The sequence below is a fragment of the Eublepharis macularius genome, chromosome 15, assembly GCF_028583425.1.
Source record: "Eublepharis macularius isolate TG4126 chromosome 15, MPM_Emac_v1.0, whole genome shotgun sequence".
NCBI lineage: Eukaryota > Metazoa > Chordata > Lepidosauria > Squamata > Eublepharidae > Eublepharis > Eublepharis macularius.
In genome coordinates, this window is record NC_072804.1 from 57579364 (window position 1) to 57596794 (window position 17431).

At 52.0% G+C, this 17431-nt stretch overlaps 1 protein-coding gene across 2 annotated transcripts; it reads right to left on the bottom strand.

Moving 5' to 3' along the window:
- Positions 1-1109: 1109 nt before the first annotated feature.
- On the bottom strand, positions 1110-16971 carry GPR4 (G protein-coupled receptor 4). 2 transcript variants are annotated; one of them, XM_054999563.1, is made up of 3 exons: positions 16738-16971; positions 7001-7135; positions 1110-2575 (listed from the first exon to the last, which is right to left on the bottom strand). In XM_054999563.1, exon 3 carries the CDS (start codon positions 2316-2318, stop codon positions 1218-1220), a length of 1101 nt encoding a protein of 366 aa, XP_054855538.1. In that variant the 5' UTR covers positions 2319-2575; positions 7001-7135; positions 16738-16971; the 3' UTR covers positions 1110-1217. The 2 variants fall into 2 exon arrangements, with proteins under 2 accessions (XP_054855538.1, XP_054855537.1); XM_054999562.1 differs by lacking the exon at positions 7001-7135.
- Between the last annotated feature and the right edge of the window lie 460 nt (positions 16972-17431).

Below are 17431 nucleotides of genomic sequence, written 5' to 3' on the forward strand. Positions count from 1 at the left end.
GGACCAGAAATTATTTGTTTTTTTAAAGTAAGGCATGGACCTTAATCAACAACACACTTCTTGCATGCCTCAGGGCATCTCTGAAGATGCCCAACTTTCTAGAAGACGTTAGATGTGGCTGTAGGCCAATGCAGAAGAACAGGAACATTTTGAAACTTGGATTTTGTGTGGGTTCACACAATGAAAATAGGGTATAAATCAAAGAAGGGTCTGGCAGAGGCAAAGGTGGTGGTTGGTTGTAAACTATGGCCTAAATGCATAGTGAGGAAATGAAATTATTCTCACACTCTGGACACCAGACCTGAGAACCTTGGCTGGCCAAGAAAGACAAGGGCTGCTTCCATGTTGAGTTTTCTCTCTGCCTTGGCTTCCAAACTGGAGAACTTTATTTTTGGACCTTCCATGCCAGACCATGTTGTTATCGTCCCGTTTCCAGATCTTACCCATCCTCTATATGCTCTTTCCCAAATTGAATATACCCTTATCTTTTTGTAAAGCACACAGTCCAAGCGTACCATCTGGAAGGAATAGTGTACTTCTTCGCTCCTGCAGCGCTCCCTCCCACATCAGCACTCTTTTCCTGCCTGCAGCCCCTGGCAGGTGCAATTTTCCCCACTTTCCCTTTCTGCTATGACACTGGAGTGCTTTTTTGAAAAAAGTGATTTTTTAAAATTGCTGTAGTAGTATAATGGTCTATTAGTACAAAAGTTCTGTTAAAATTTCAGTTAGATAAATGGCAATAGATCATTATAGCAGTATATCTTTGTAAAGATCTATTGTTACTTATCCATCCCAGTTTTAACAGAATTGTCATGATGAGTGCATGAAGACAAGAACAAGCAAAGTGGCCCCGAAAGCCAGTGGAGAGTCGCTTGCAGGGAATATGTAGAAGGGGAAAGTCCCCCAAAAGGACAGGAAAGTGCCGAAAGCTCCCATGGATGTGAGCTCCATTGCCAAGGCTTGGGCCTCTGCACGTGGAACTGCAGTGAAGACAACATGGAGAGTCCTCCCCATATGGGAGCAGGCAGGGAGAAGTACATTTTCCCATAGCCTGTTGTGATTCATTGCTAAAGGCCAGGAGTTTCAAAGTTGTTATAATAATAACAATATTTTATTTTACCAATACTGTATGTACAGGCTGTCTGCCCTGGCAGGCTGCCAGCATGGGGCAGTGTCATCTCCTCATAATTTAGCACCAGGGGCTTTTTGATGAAAGTTCAGCGGTGAAAAGTCAGTATCTTCATTTGGAGCTCCTCATCCCGTATCCCCACCCCAACTTGCGAAGGGGGCAGAGGGAGTGCCAGGGGCTGCCGGCAGAAGCTGCTCTTCTGGGAGGAGAGAGGGGTGTCCAGGGTAAGGGAGGCACTGGCCATCTCCTGGGGCTTTGAGCTGGTGAGGAAGCGCATCAAGGTGGAGAGGGCCTTGGCCACATCATTCCGGGCACCCTCATTGGCGAAGCAGTAGAGGATGGGATCGGCCACACAGTTCAAGCTAGTGAAAGCCAGTGAGGTGTGATAAGCCACAAACACTTTCTCCTCAAAGCTGCAGTCGCAGGGCTTGCTCAGGTAGACAGTGCTGCGGGACAGCAGGATGACATGGTACGGCGCAAAGCAGAAGAGAAGAATGGCAATCAGGCTGAGGGAGAGGCGCTTGATCTTGGCCTTCTCCTGCTTCTCGGTGGAGATGTTCCCACGCACGGCCCGCAAGATCCCCTGGTAGGAGAACAGCATCAGCATCCAGGGGAAGAGGAAGCCGATAAAGACCCGGTAGAGGTTCATCCAGGCTACCCACTCCTCCATGGGGTATTTTTCAAAGCAAAAGGTGTGGTTGTAAAGGTCGTGAAAGAGTTCATTGTGGAAGAGTGGTGCCGAGTTGGCCCCGATCTCAATGGCCCACACCACTGCACTGATAGCCACTGCTGTCTTGACCCGTCGGAACTTGGCGAAACGCAGCGGGTGCGCCACTGCCAGATAGCGGTCCACGGAAATGCAGCAGAGGAAGGCAATGCTGATGTAGATGTTGGTGTAGAAGAGGAACCCAAAGAATTTGCAAGATTCTTGGCCGTGGATCCAGTTGTCGTAGTGAAGGAAGTAGTCAATCCAGAGGGGCAAGGTGGCGATGTACAGCAGGTCTGCGATGGAGAGGTTCATCAGGTAGACCCCAAGCTCGTTCTTCTGCCTGACCTGCAGGTAGGCGGCCCAGAGTGCCATGCAGTTGGTGGGGAGGCCCAGGGTGATGACGATGATGTACAGCGTGGGCGGGAAGAGATGGTCGACCTTTGAGTCGACGTGGCAGCTCAGCAGGGACACGTTGCACATCCTCGAGGCCAGAGCGTTGTGGTGTGGGACAGCGAGGGCAACGGTGGAAATTGAAGTGGCGGCTCAGAACAGGAGCGTGTGGGGCTGGAAGGGGCACGTCCACAGGACCACACAGGGCCTCGCAAGGAAGTCCCCAGAGTCGACGTGTGGCGAGGCCTCCATAGGCCAGGCCTGGCGTTGCCTCCCACTTTGGCTCTGGATCCTCCAGTTACCTTGCTCGGTCTTGGAGGTTTCTCTCTCCGGCTCCTGCCTTAGACCTGGAAAAGGAGAATAAGACGGTTTTTCAAAAAAAGTTATAAGAAGGCACAGTAGGTTGTGCCTCGCGTGAGTTGTGGCTCCTGTGTATCTCCGGTCATAATGCCCAGCTCTTCTTGTTCTCCGTGGTACAGCAAGTGACCAGAGCCCTGGAGAGCTGCATCCTGTTCACTCCTGACCTGTTCTGCTCTTGAAACTCTAGTTGCCTGAATCATCTCTGCTTCTGACACACAGTGCAGGTTTGAACAGGACTTAACATCGGAGCTGCTGTAGCACAGTGGTTAAGTGGTTAGGTGCAAATCAGCACTCTGCTGGTTCAGCTCCCACTGTTGCCATAAGCTCTGCAGGTGGCCTTGGGCAAGCCACTCCTCTCAGCCCGGCTCCCTAGCTGTATTGTGGGGATAATAACAACATTGACTTTCTTCACTGGGCACTAATCTGTCCAGAAGGGTGGTATATAAACACACTTTTATTGTTGTTATTCATGTCCTGAGGTGTTTTCCCCTTCCAGATCCCCATGTTATACTTTTCTTTTTGTAATTTCCAGCCTGGAGAAGAGTTCTGGAGAACTTGAAAGCTTGCCTACCGTTGTATGTCATTTGGCTGGTCCTATTAAAAGATGCTAGGAGTGATCTTGCACACTCACTCTTTGCGATGCAAAATCCAAAAGAGTATCCCTCCACCCCATCCCTCTGCTAAGGAAAATAAGATGCAGGCCTCCATGGGAACATTTCCTGTATAAGCCTAATCGAAATGGAAACTGCTCAAGAGCACAGAAATTTAGTCCTGGTTGTAGAAGTCCATTTCCTAATGATCTCAGCACCTTTTTCTCAGTAAGCAGATGCTAGGAAGTGTTTGGGTGCTGGCTGGCAGGCAGGCCCCATCTGGGAAGCCTGAGAACAAGAGCTCTTGTGGCAGAAGAGAGGGGCTCCAGTACCTGGCAGAGCTCTTGTGCCCCCTCATGATGAGCAAAGCACGGTCCATGATTCAGGATTAAGCAGCCTTACACGTTTATAACAGTGCCAGACTTCAGCTGTTTTGGCACAGAATTTGGTCCATCCCATTACCAGTTCCATTTATGTAATGGTAGCAAGGAGTGCACGCAGTCCTGTCCTTGGGGGCACGTGACACCTGGGACCAGAGTGGCGGCGGCCACAGCATGTGACAGGAAGCAGCAGTTAAGGGGACAGGGAGGTCAAGGTAGTGGGGCAGGGCTCAGTCAGAGGCTGGCTGTAGAGGCTGGCTGGGCTCCCTAGCTGTATTGTGGGGATAGTAACACAATACACACAATAACGTGGTGAGAAATCCCCACGTTACGTGAGGCACACACGTCTCTGTGACGGCCCCCTTTCCCATTCTGACTGGCGGCTCAGAGTGGAATCGCTGCCAGGAGTCGAACAAAAGTGCAGTGTTTGCCCAGGAAAAGAGCCGAACCACCCCCAGGCCCTGCCAGTCTGCTAGGAAGCAGAGACCACGAGGAGGGGTTGCCCACCCCATCCTGCCATCCGGAAGAGGGGCTGGAGTGCATCTAGGGGCCTGAGACCGCAGGCAAGAGGGGAAAGATCAGAACCGGGGGCCGGATTTTGGACAGGGGATCACGAGTGCAAGAGCAAGCAGGGGACAAGCCTGCGTATGCGGACTGAGCACGCAGGCCGGCTCCTCCCGAGCAGCCCAAGTCTGCAGCCTGCTGGCTACTAAGCACACCTGGTCCTTTGGGCAACGCTGCTTCCGGCGCTCGCTGCTTCCCCCCTCCCGTGTCCTCAGATCTAACAAGGTTAGCACCGCCACAGTTACCAGATGCTGTGGATTAGGGTGAATTGGTGGGCGGGGGGGGGGGGCTTCAGAAAATGCTGTCAAATCCTCCCGAGCTTTCTTGCCTTCCCCTGCCCCTTCCACAACTTTACAGAGGAAGATAGCGAAACAGACATTTTAGCTCATCACATTCACAATGAAACGGGCTGCTGGGGGCAAAAAGAAATTAAATCCCGCCACACAGAAAACGAGCGAGTCAGAGGAGAGGGTTAGCGTAACCTTTTGTGTGTGCGGGCACGTACAGTATTCAACCGTGCCATGTGCATTCGTTGCAGTCCAGGAAGAACTGATCTGGCGGATTGTCTTAAACAGCCCACAGCTTCTTCCTGGGCAGATTCCTGCCTTGGCTATTCTTAGAGAGAACGAAAGAGTCAGATGTGCATTATCAGTTCCTCACATTTCTTATCAGTGGAAGATGGAAGCAGAGGTCCAGCATGACAATACGGTCCTCATCGCCTAGGGAGAATCGGCTGCCAATATGCTCCTTACATGGTTGTGGCCGTTCGTGTAACTAGTCTGCAAATGCATCTGCCCAATAAGTCTTTGAACATGCACAGAGTTCCATGGTGCTGAGCAACTGCATCCCGGGGCTTAGGTGGAAGGACTTCCAGGGGAGAGGGTGTCGTCTCCAGCCAGGCGTGAGCCCCCCCCCCGTGCCTCTCTCCTTTTTAGGAATTTATCACTGGCTTAACTCTGCAAGTGTTAGTCCCTTAATTAGTTTGCTTCTGAAAGTCCTACTTGTTGAATTTCTGTACAAAAAGCTCCTGAAAAATCAACACTGACCTTTACAGGGCCTTAATCCTTCTGGCTGGAGCTGAAGGTCATAGGGACCCCCCCCCTTCCCCGGAACACGATGCCCCAGAACTCTCCTGCCAGGTCCTAAAGGTCAAAGAACAAAGCTGACCCAGGCTGCAGCTGGAAGCTGCAAGTCTCCCACTGGTCCCAAACAGGCTGCTGGGAGAAGCAGCCTCCCTGCATCTTCCTCAAATTAAAAAGTTCAGGGCCCATACAATATACGAATCCACAGAGGTCATGGACCCCGATTGCCCCATCCACCCAAGTTCTCTGCTCCCCGAGGCAGCCTTTTTTCCAACAGAGCAGTTTCTGATCATGAGTAAATTAAGAGCTCTGCTTTGCAGAGAGCAGACGTAAAAACTGCATGTGGTGTCTGAGTTCAGTTTGGTGCAGTCCTGTCGACTCTAAGGCATTTTGAGGGCACTGGAGGCAGGGGGAGGGGCCTTGCGCAGAATCCAGACCGAGTGCTACAGAAGGCACCTCTTTAATCCCCCCCCCAATACTGAAATGTCTGTGCAGTCCCCAGGGCGCTAGATCCAGAATGTGCCAGAGTACTCTTTGGGCATTGTTCAGGACAGCCAGAATCTCGTATTGGCTGTATGAAGCACTTCTCCAAACTCTCGAGTGAGAAACTAGGAAGTTATTTGCTTCTGCCACCGTTCTGGGGTCCAGAACCCCTCCCTGGGAGGTGAAGTTCTTTGAGATAATCTAGAGGATATCTAATGAAGGATTCTCCAGAGCTTCCAAGCTCTGCCATTCCCAGGGGGGGGGGGTGCTATTGTTAAGTAACAAGCCCTGGTTGCCCTCTGGGATGAGGAGAGGAGTGAGGTGGGAACATGCATCATGATCTCTGAAATGAGGGGTAATTTCAGTGAGAAATTTGGTGGGTGGGGAGAAGGAGGGAGAGCAGGCTAAAGCAGTTCACGGGGAGGGGGGCGGGGAGAATTGCAGCTCGGCTTCTGCCGTTGAAGTGGCGAATCAAAGGCAGTGTTCGGTCTGATTTCTGCCCTGGAGAATAAACGAAGCATTGGCTGTGCAGATTAGGGGTGTCCTGGGGTGCACCTGGCAGAAGGTGGTGCCTAATGGTTAAAGCACGGTTGAGGTGTGGTGTCAGGATTTCATGATGGGGGCTTCATTCACCAGCAGAGACGTTTAGGGTCCATACGCAGAGTCTCTTAACATAGAAAAACAAGGCACAATTAAGGGTGCCAGGACTATGCTTTCATTCAGAACTGAGTAACCACAGCCAGGCCAGGGTATGAATCCTAGTGAAAACCTTGGCTGCCATCGCGCTAAAGGTGGCTGTGAGCGTCTGCCTCGGCTTTGCCTGTGATGGTCTCTTTGCAAAGCATGGGATCTGTAGCTCCTCCCAAGCAGGAATGGCCTGAGGCAGTCTGGAGCCTGAGGTGGAACATTCAATCCCGCTCCTTCTTTCCCCTTCCCATTAATTAACTGCTCACAATCCACTGGCAGTTGTCTTACACAAGCCCTCTTAAAACAGGAGTGCTTGTACTGCTCCCATTCCTTTTAATGAGGCTTGTGTGGAGGATTTCCTGGTGAATTGTGTCCTATGGGTCAGGTTTTACTGTTTACCACTCTGCTGCCTTTAACGGTATCCAAAATCTTCTACCTGCGGCTACTGTTGATCTTGGGGATGTAAGCAAGGGGTCTGTTTGAACCAGGGCTTAGCTCCATAGCCTGTTCCCAGTGCCAGGGTTCAGGGGTTCAGAGAGGAGTGCTTCTGAGCAGGGCTAGAGTGCTTTCTCAGGGACTTTCCAGAATCCAAGAAAAGAGCTTTCCCTGGCCTAGAAATAGATTACCTCTTGCAATCATCTGCGGATCAAGCGGCCATTAAAAATACAGGCACAGGAGCTTGCTCAGTCGTTGGCATCCCAGTGGTTCCGACTTCACAGCCCCACACACACACACAATCTGATCTGCTCCCCTTGCCAATCCTGTGGTGTAGAAGAACCAAGGTGAAATGAAGCAGAAAGTGGGGGCGTACATCATCAGAGCTGCTCTACATGCACCGTTAATAATTGTCCTGGTACCATTAATGGTAGGGTGTGAGGGGGTGTGTACGGGGAGGCTTGGACAAAAGGAAGAACATCGTTACTGTGTAACTAGATGGTGCAAGCAATTAGGAGAGAAAGACAGCCAGCGCAAAGAGAGAGAGAGAGATCCAGACCCTGCTCGTAAGTCAGGGCTTGGCACCACCTGTACGGTGATGTGGGGGACTGTCATGTGCTGAAGCACCTGACCCTTTTGATTCTTCTCCTGGCCTCACTGCAACTGCCGTGTCTCCCTCTCTCCTCTCTGGTCCCCGCCTCAGGTGGGGCTGCAAACCTCAAGTCCTAAACTGCAGGACAGCCCCTTCAACATCCTCATCTAGGTTTGGGGTAGCGTGCAAAGTTCTGTATATGGAAAAACTCTACATTTTATCATGTTTGTGTGTGCAGGCTTATTTGCATAATTCACATGAAGCCGTCTTGTGCCCGCCAGTCAGACTGCTGGTCCATCTAGCTTAATACTTCCATTGTCAACAGCTGTCCAGGATCTCGTCCCGGTAGATGCTTGGGGGGGGGGGGCTGAATCTGAAGCCTTCTGCATATGGTCAGGGGACTCTGTCACTGTAAATGCATTTCCCTCCCACCCACCCTCAGAAATCCTTTCCTATCTCCTAGTTTTGAAGCCCCAGGGTCTAAAATGTGGGGTTTGTTTTATTTTGACTCTGAACACCCGAGATTTTCAAGGTGCTCACAACTGCGGAACTCCCTTCTCCAGTAATCTAGCCATAGTCTTGGGTCAGAGCCTGAGGTGATGGTTAAGCTGAAACGTTAGCATGTTAGGTTTGAGTGTTTTAACATGACACTCATAAGTGGCGAGATGAAAGCTCACCACCTCTGGTAGACCACCATCCATTGAGATCTTGTCGCTTGCAAATGCTCACACAAAATGTCACCTTGCCAAAATAAAACTAAAAATTCACTCCAGGTTGTCTTCCACATAAGCTCCCAAATTCTGCTGCATTCAGACTTCTGTGGAGCATCTTTTAGAAGGGGACCTTCTCTTTAGGAAGCCAGGACTGACCAGAGAGGGTTGTAGGCCCTATTTGAAATTAGAACGGGATGGGTTCTAAAATTAACCACACACCATTTCTTAAATATGGATTGATTAATTTAACAATGTTATTTTTAAAATTTGCTCTTCCACCAACAAACTCAGGACAGCGACAGGGAATGACTGGTCCACGATCATCCAGTGACGGTGGCACAATGGAGATTGGAACCCAGTTTTCCAGTCGCTGGCTTTTGGCCCTCCTGCAGACTTACCCTGAGGGCTTAGGCCAGGGGTACGCGGCGAACTCCAAGCTCCAGCAGGAAGGCTGCTGTGCAGCTCCTATGGAGTGAGGCAGAGAAATGGAATGGAGGGGGGCGGGGGTGATGGCTCCCCTGCCTCCCTCTCTAGAAGGACATTGGCTTCTACTTTCCTTATTACCGCCCCAAACTAAATTACGGCAGCCTAGGCTCCGCAGTCCACCTGCTTCCCACCATGAGCTGGTGCCTGGAACATGTTCCCTGCCTTGAAGCGAAGTTGCCTCCGTAACCTGGCAGTTTAGCAGCGCTAACGGAAAGGACCAAGAACATTGTGTTTAGCTGAGGCGAGGGGGAGAGAGGCAGTCTTTTGGAAAGGAGTCTCCAGGTAAGGGTCTTTGTGGCTCTGGCATCCATAATTTTCAGCCCCCTTTTTTCATTCCAGAGATCCTCCCTCTGAGCCCCACTACCTTTTGGCTCTCCCCTGCATAGGAACCACTCTGCTAAATGTCTAGATTCCCCCTACTCATTTTCCTGTGTGTGGGGTGGGTGGGTGTTCAATTTTGGCACAAGAAATAGATCAGACTGTCTGAACTGAGACTCAGAAGAGGGGGGTTGTGAAGATGAGAGGGTTCTGGGTCATCTGCTGAATGTCCTTCCGGGACCACCGGCTGACCATAGCTGATCCCTAGCACGTATGAGCTCGAGGCATAGTACACGGATTAAAGAGGGTGCCTTCCAAGCTGGCTGATACCTGGCATCACATTTGAAAAACTAAGTGCTGAGCAGGGGAGAGGGGAGCAGCTGCATTGGTAAAAATTCTCCCTTCTGCAAAAAAAAAAAGAGAGGCCAAAGTGGAGCCATATTTTCCGCTCAGGCACTCCCATCTCGTGTGTTGTTTTCCTCTTATCTCCTCCTCCCCTTTTGTGCCTCTTCTCCGTTTCTTACTATTTGACTTTTATTCTTGATGTAGGTGCCTTATTGTTAATTGCTGCTTTCTGAGTTCAAATCCCTGCTAAACCCTGCCAATTGCTGGGTGGGCCTTGGGCAAGCCACTGTATCTTACTGGGATACAACAACGACAGTGTGCTTATATATCACCCTTCTGGACAGAGTAGTGCTCCACTCAGAGTGGTGAACAAAGTCCGTGTTATTATCCCCCCAATACAACTGGGGAGCTGAGCTGGAGGAGGGGCTGACCCAAGGCCGTCCGCAGAGCTCATGGCAGTGGTGGGAGTCGAACCAGCAGAGTGCTGATTCAAAGCCCAGCCACTTAACCACTAAGCTGCAGCAGTCAATACAGTACCTAAGTATTTAAAGCGCAGGCAGTCTTTCTTTGCCACATAGCGCAGAGGGTTGCCTGTCTTGGGACACACCAAGCTGCGGTGTAGCTATTCTGAGAGCCCTTTGGGGCAGAAATAGAGAAATAAGCCATGATGTCCCACGTGCACCCTAGCAGCAAACATCCCATTTCCACCCAGACTCCCAGCCAGATGAGAGGAGCGGAAGCCGGGTGGCCCCTTCCCCTCCCCACCCTGCACATGGTCATCGCAGGGCACCCAGTGTGTGGACTTTGCTTGCCAGCTGGTTCTCTCCTTCCCCTCTGGTGGGTGCTGTGCCTCCCCCCTCCTACCGACAGCCTGTGCTCAGCCCCCAATTTGATTAGCCTGCCACAGGCCTATTTATATCCCCCCAGTGCACACTCTCTTGCCTGGGCTCAGACATAACCCCCACAAGCTGGCTGGAAGGGCAGGCTGGGCTGCTGGGACCCAGAAGTTGCTGCCACGCTGCACAGGGTGGGCTGGTGGGCATTCCTGGTTCAAGTGGCTTTTACCTGCCCCCCAGGAAAGAGTTCTTGTGGGGTCAGAACACGAGTAGGGAGCGATCTAGTCTAGCTCCTTCCTGGTGGGAGGATCCGTCCCATCCCTGTGCCTCCTACAGCTAGCGGTATGACAAGCAGAAATCCAACTGGTGAAAACCTTCCTGGCGCGAAGGTGCTGTGATCTAATAGGAAGCTGCCCTGCTGGCTTGTGTCTGTCACGTGTCTCTGACGAAGCTGTACAAGGGGCAGGGAGCAGAATTGGGTGCCTAGATGGGGAGGGATGCGATTTCTGCTAAAGAAATTCGGGTAGCGAGCTGTAATTGGTAGATTATTAAACAAGAAACTCGGGAGAGGGTAAATGTCTTGAGAGGTGGAGCTGCAAGGGCGGGGGGGGGCCTTCGTTGGCAACAGTAGCCTTTGTTCATTAAGCCGTCTCACAGTTCCGTTGACTTCTTCAAAAGGCAAGAGCAGCATTTGGAAGTAGGCAAATTAATTAAAACATAATTGATCCGTCTCACATCCGCGCAGTCTCCCTGTCTTTCACTCCAGCAGGTCTCTTCTGAGGCAGGAGTGTCTGCCAGGGCTTTGTAGGACGCTGCAATCCCCGGCCTGCCCCCTTTTGCTGTCAGGTGTGTTTGGGTGCGTCTGGCGAGCGCCTGCTGAGCTTAATCTAAGGCCTGAGTAAATAACCATGTCTAGAGCTTGGTGCACGCCTGGGCCTGCTGAGTGGTCCAGGGGCCTCTCTTGCTTGCCTGCTGGGCAAAGGGAGACGTCCGCAGCCAGGGCAGCTACTTTACAGGGCTGGGGTGACATGAAGCACGAGGGAAGGTCCTTCTGCCTGCACTCGGAGGCATCTTCTGTTGTTTCTTCAGAGCACTGGAAAACAACTGCCCCGGGCTAGCAGTAGGCCAAGCATAATTGCAGGATGGGCCCTTAGAACAAAAGGGATGCTGTACAAGTAGACTGCCCAGTCAGCATCTCTCTTGGGGCTGAAATTAAGCCCCAGAATTGCGCCCCCCCCCCCGTGCAAGTAGGAAAATGCGCCTTGTCACACTGCTTGGAGAGCCATGCTGTTTCGGATCCCAGTTCTACATATGTTGACCTGGAGCAGGCCCCTGAATTCACTGGGGTTGACTGCCAATTAAGTGGTCATAGGGCTACAGTTTAATCTGTTCGGTTGGTTTAATTAATTAGTTAATTTTAATTGTTTTACTCTGCAGACTAGTTGATGAATCTGGTTGATCAGTTGTTGGCCAAATTTTTTGTTGATGGGACAGAATTAAATAAAACCCTATTTACTAATTCTGAGACTTTGATTTTTGTCTATTGCTGTAATACAAACTGTGGAGGAAAACGTTAAAGATGTCCCTCCCTTCCAACCAGTCATCTTTTGCTTTTTAAACTGCAACATCTCTCACTTCCTTAATTATATAAGAAAAATGAGTAGTATTAACTAATGATATTCAAATTTATTTAAGTGTAGCCAATCAGTTAAAAGACGTTTCTGTTTAACATCTGAATTTTAAAAAATCAATTGAGAGTCTGGTGTTCTGCCTGCCTGCACTTAGCAACATCTTTGGATGTTTCCTGCTGCTTCAGCAAGGGAAACTGTGGCTGAGCTGGTACAGTACTCTGGCGCTATACTTCTCCTATGCCCCTATCCGAACTCAAGCATAGGACAACAGACCCTCCTCAACAAAGGACTAATGGAATCCCCTCAAAGCAGTGAGCATCTGCAAGATTTTGTGTTCGCCAGAACTCTTTTTTCAGGCGGCATGTTAAGCAAAAACATAGAGAGAGAGAGAGAGAGAGAGAGAGAGAGCGAGAGATGTTGTTGAACCTGGCATATCAGCAGTTTGAAGATAACTGGGGGAGGCGTGATGTAGGCTTAATTGGGTTACTTCATGCTGGGTGCAAAAAGGTCTCCGGTTGCAGAGAGGTTGGCAGAACAAAGGGGTAATGGCAGGCCACCCCAGTGCTGTAGCCGGAGATCCATTCTGCACCTTGCTGGGTCTAACACAACAATGTCTCCGTCTCTCCTCCTCCATGCTGTTCTAGAAATTGTGGCTCCATCAGGTCAGTGCCACAACTCTCGCCCTCTGGTGAACACAAACACTAATTTGCTGTTCTGTGACATTTTAGTTGTTTTTAAGCTAGGCCGTGCCCTACAGTGACTTCTGGATATTTTTCTAATGGGTTCGACTTAGCCCGTGTTCTGGATCGGGATTCTCAGTCCAAAGGCAAGCAGGCCAGTTCCTGACAGTGTCGCTCAGGACAGAGTCTCTGTCCAAGGCTCGCCACGTGTGAACTGCAGGGCCTGTATAGCTATGGATTGGAGAGCGCTTTCTTGGCATAGGCCACGCCTGGAGTACGCCTGCCTGCTTCTCCTCCCTGAAAGGCCTTCCGGAAGCAAGGTGGGTGTTGTGACTGCCCGGGCTTGCTCCGTACAAATCACTCTGAACACTCCTTCCTGCTTCTCTGCCAGCATCCAGCGCAGTTCCTGATCCGGGACCCTGCCTCACCTTGGCGTCCTGCATCACATCCTCTTCCATCTCCCGCCCTTGCCTGGACTCCACCCCATCTCCTCCTCTCTTTGTGTCCCATCCTTGTCCCTTCTGTGGATCACCAGCCTGTGCTTAACATACTGTTGAGCACGTGAGATGTCTTGTGCTGAGCCTGACCACCGCTTCAGCTAGCTCAGTACTGGCTGCTCTGACTGGCAGTGGTGGTTCAAAGGGCCGGGCTAAAGACTTCCGAACTACAACTACTGGATCAGGATGAAGCCGTACAACAGCCTGGGAAGACACAGCCATTGGGCCACGGCACATCTGGAAATTGTGTTTCCTGCAAGTAATGCTTGGCAGTGACGTGATAACTTTTGGGTTAGGGGAAGCTGTGCCTGCAGGCACTTTTGGGATGTGGAGAAAGGGCAGTGAACACGGCTACAAAATGGTTGGCACAGGGGCAGGGCTAACGGCAAAATATTGGGACGTTCCAAGCCAAGCGTCTTCCTACAGGGGTGGCCGCTGCTTCCAAATGAATGCTCCCGCAAGGCACAAAAGTGAAGTACTCCCTGCGTGGAGGAGGCAAAGTGAAACCGGGATAACCTTTTGATTTGGGGGAGGAGATGCTGTTTGATTTCAGACGCCCAAGGGAAGGGAAGGGAAGGGAAGGGTGTACCCCCTGTGTAGCTACAGGGAGCGGTTGCCAAGCCAAGAGACATAAGAAAGTCTGTGCCAGTGGCCGAGCTGAAGCTGTACGTCTGTGGCACGCTTTCCTGGGATGAGCTTGGCTCTTCACTAGTCAGCTGGTGGGAATGACTCGGAGCTCCTTGTTTTTCTTTCTGTTCCGTTGTACTAGGAGCTTCTGGTGGTGCCTCTGAGTACATTGCTACCTGGCACAGCCGAGTCTTGGGCCGGTCACTGACTTTGGAGCCCACCACCAGAGCCTTGTGTTTAACTCAGCACTGGGCATCATGCCAGTCTGGACTGCAGTCCCTGCTACCCTCCCCCCCACCCAATATCAAGCCTCTAGGGAAGCCATACCTGGTCAGGGGTCTAGCCCCAAAACGTTTGCTGGGTGCCAGAGGACAGCCTTAAAACATGGGGGGGGGGGCAACGTCAGTGACTCTGACCATCTTTATTTCCTGTGCCGCAAGTCCTTCCGGTCAGCCTTCTCTTTCCCCTAGAAATTAACTGCTGACCGTGACGCGGCTTAGAGCCTTGCTGCTTCTGAAATGTTGAGCTGCAGCCCTGCACACCCAGGTAGGCTCCAGGCAGCCTCATCGTCTCACCTTAGAAACGTGCCCCTGCACAGCCTCCTAAGACCAAATGGACGGGCTAGGGTAACCTTATCCCCTGCCCCTCAGAGCCAGAAGGTGGGGGCTAGGGGGTGCCCCTCTGAGGGCCCGTCTCTTCTCCAGTGTGGTTGAACCAGGGGAGATTTTTCCAGTGAGGGAATGGAAGTTCCAGAGGAGGCTTGGGAGAGGGTGGGTGTGTATAAATATGTGAGTGTGTGTGTGTGAGAGAGAATAAGCTGGATCTCTGTCCAGAGGAGGCAGAGGTGTCTAAGCGGGAGGGCGGGTTGCATGAGAGCTGGGAGATCTCCCCCCTGGGCATTCTAGAGGCCATCACGCTTTGTTTGCTGGGTCAGGTGCATCATTTGGAGGTACCGCTGGACCCAGTGGGACACCTGGATTTCCACATAGCTACTTCAGCCCAGAGTCCCTTTTATCAGGTTGGCGGGGGTAGGTCAGCTGTGCCCTCTCTTAAACAATGATGACCTGGGCACTGGGACGTGTGCTCCGAGAACCTCTAGACTCTGACACATTTGAAGGCAATTCGGTGAGTGCCAAACGGGAGTGAGCAGGTGGGGACGCACTACGCCTCCCGCTCACTGATTCCAGGTACAAACTGCTGGCTTCAGTTTTGAGAGATTCTAAGGGCCCAATCCCCAGGGGGTGTCAGGGAGCACCTTCTTGCCTCTTGAGGGGGCGGTCTGCTCTGGTGCGGACTGAAGGGCAGGGCCGCCTTTGCAGCAGGGCCCTCGCTTGGGAACTCCCTTCCTAGGCCAGGCCAGGCTCGCAGCTCGCTCTCCTTCCTGTTCCCATCAGCATTTCCAGGTCGAAGGGAATAACGGCTAGTCATTCATGTGGCCGGGGTGGCCGCGTGGTCTGTATTTTTAAACTGAATTCTGTATTGCATTTCTACAAATTTCATTAGTCTTTCCTTTGTTTCTATTGCTACAATTTTGTTAACGTCTCTGAATACCATCCGCCATGTGGCAAGCTGGGAGTGTAAAGCTAAACCAATCAGTGCCTGTGTGGGAGGGGTGGTGGGGAGTGGGCCATTTTAATGCTTTGCCTGCAGGACCAGTGCTGGTTCCGGCGAGGGCCCAGGGAGCATCTTCTCCCCAAGGCTGTTGCAGTGAGGTTTTGGGAGCACCAGGGCTGGAGAACGTTCTGCTCCCCCGCCCGCCCCACCACACCCAACAGATGCAGGGGTGGGAAAATGCTGATAAAAGGCAACAGAGGCAGATTCCTCCTGATGTGTCTGAACCCTTTGACACCCCCCCCCCATCACGCATCTCAGTGTACCTGTTCTGTGCTTTCCAACTGGGTGTGTGTTGGGGGTGGGTGGGGGGGGGTTGACTGTACTGGGGCAAAGAGGGTTCAGCATCTTCGGCAAAATGGGTTTCAGGCGCTATTAAGGGTGGCAGCATGGGAGATGGACAGATATGGGGCATTCCTGCAGATGGGAGTTGTCCAAGAGAATGGGGGGCGGGGGTGGATGAACTCACCCCCAGACTTTCTCCGGGGGCCACATCAGACCTTTGTCATTAGGAGGGCCAAGAGAGCAGCGGGGAGGGGGGGCGAGGAAAGATGTCCGCCAAGCTGCGTGTCTCGTACCGGAGCTTAGGAGCAGGGCTGATGGTGCGCTTAGGGTAGAGCTGCCTGGCAAAATTTCAGGGGCCCTCATTCAGCAGGGTTTCCCCATTGGGATATGTGGCGTCGTGTGGCTGGGTCTCAACTCCGGAGCCTATTTTCAAACCGACGACTCAGCCTGGAGCGCCAAGGGTGTGCTTCTGGGTCCCCACCAACTCAACAGCCTGCCCCCTCCCCTTGCATTAGAGGGCAGCAGGACTCCTCAGCCAGGAGGCGGTATTCCTGGGCAGGTCTGAGCCCGGGAGCTTTCTGTGTCCACGCTGACATTGGCTGTGCTGTCAGTCCGTGGAACTCAACCAGACACAGAGAAAACTATTTAATTGCCAGATTAAAAGTGTGTTGTTAAAGGAATGACAAGGGGAGGTCCACTCCCCCAGTCTGCTGAACATCAGGACAGGAACAGCATGGGGAAAGCAGGCATCCCTTATCTGCCAGCCCTGGGTTCAAATCCCCTTTGTGCCATGAAGCTCAGCAAGCATCCGAGGCCAGTTATGCTTGGGCCTAACCGACCTCATAAGTATGTTGTAAACGGGATCACCTGGTACATGCCAGCCACCCAGGGGGAAATAAATAAACCTGGGCTCATAGCACTTAAGTTCTAACAGGTGCTAACGCAAAAGCCCCATGGGTTGGATGTCATTCTCCCAGTGTCAGGCTGTGGCTTCCCAGTAATGGGTGTGCGCATGTGAAAGTTCTCCATATATTCTCCTACATTTTGTCAGCTTCTAAATTTCCAGGAGAACCACCTGCACACAGTTAATTTCAGAAGAGGGAAAGCGGGGGGGGGGGCCTTAAACTCCTCTTTCACTCACACCCCACAATTCCCCAACTTCTTATGCCCTGTTGCCAAGATCCTGGACCCCTCAGTCATCGGCTTTCATTCCTCCAGAATTGTCCCCTCCCCCCAATTTCAGCCCCAAGGGGAGCCTCTCTGCCCCTCTCCTTGCCCTCCATTCTGTGCCCAACGATGATGCTTACCGTTTAGGCTTGCCCTGGGTAGCTGCTGAGGTCAGGAGGGTTCCCACTTCTGGAGTCTGCACTGGCACAGAGGGGTCACGCGGTTGGGGCATCCTGCCTCTCTCCCATTGGAGTCAATGAAATGGCAGGTGGTTTCCCAGGTGAGGACGGCAGGTTGGATTGGCACCGCAGCTGGCACAGGCAGTAGAGTGAAGATGGTTCAACAGGGCAGCACTCTCCCTCCGTCTGTCTCTTGCCCGGCTCAGCCTCAACTGAACCAGCCAAGGAGCTTCTCTGGCTGCTCCTTCCCTTGAGCCACCCTCCCTCCCTCCCTCCCTGGGCGGGCAAGCTAGATTAACCCCATCAATGCCGGACTCTCCAGGAGGGCACACGCCGTGGGGTCTGGTTAACCCTGCAGTTGCTAGGCAGCAAGAACACTCAGTTAACCCTTTCCTCACTAGCCTCTCCAGCCAGGTCACAGCTGATACTAGGCAGGAGTTTTTTGGAAGCAGCCCCTCTCCCTGCCATAAACCAGTAACTGGAGGTATGCTTTACTTAACCCCAAAGGGAAGACGTCCTCCCTAGAATGATGAGGCACCATGAACACTTTGAGTGGCAGCGAGTAAAAGTTAAACTCGTTGAGAACTAGCCACATAAGTGAGCTTGGAAATTTTTAAAATAGCCTTCAGCCGTTTGGCCTCTATCAAATTCCATG

Bases quoted from the DNA above. Each gene is read 5' to 3' on its own strand.
- GPR4 (XM_054999562.1), bottom strand. From the start codon at position 2,318: ATGTGCAACGTGTCCCTGCTGAGCTGCCACGTCGACTCAAAGGTCGAC.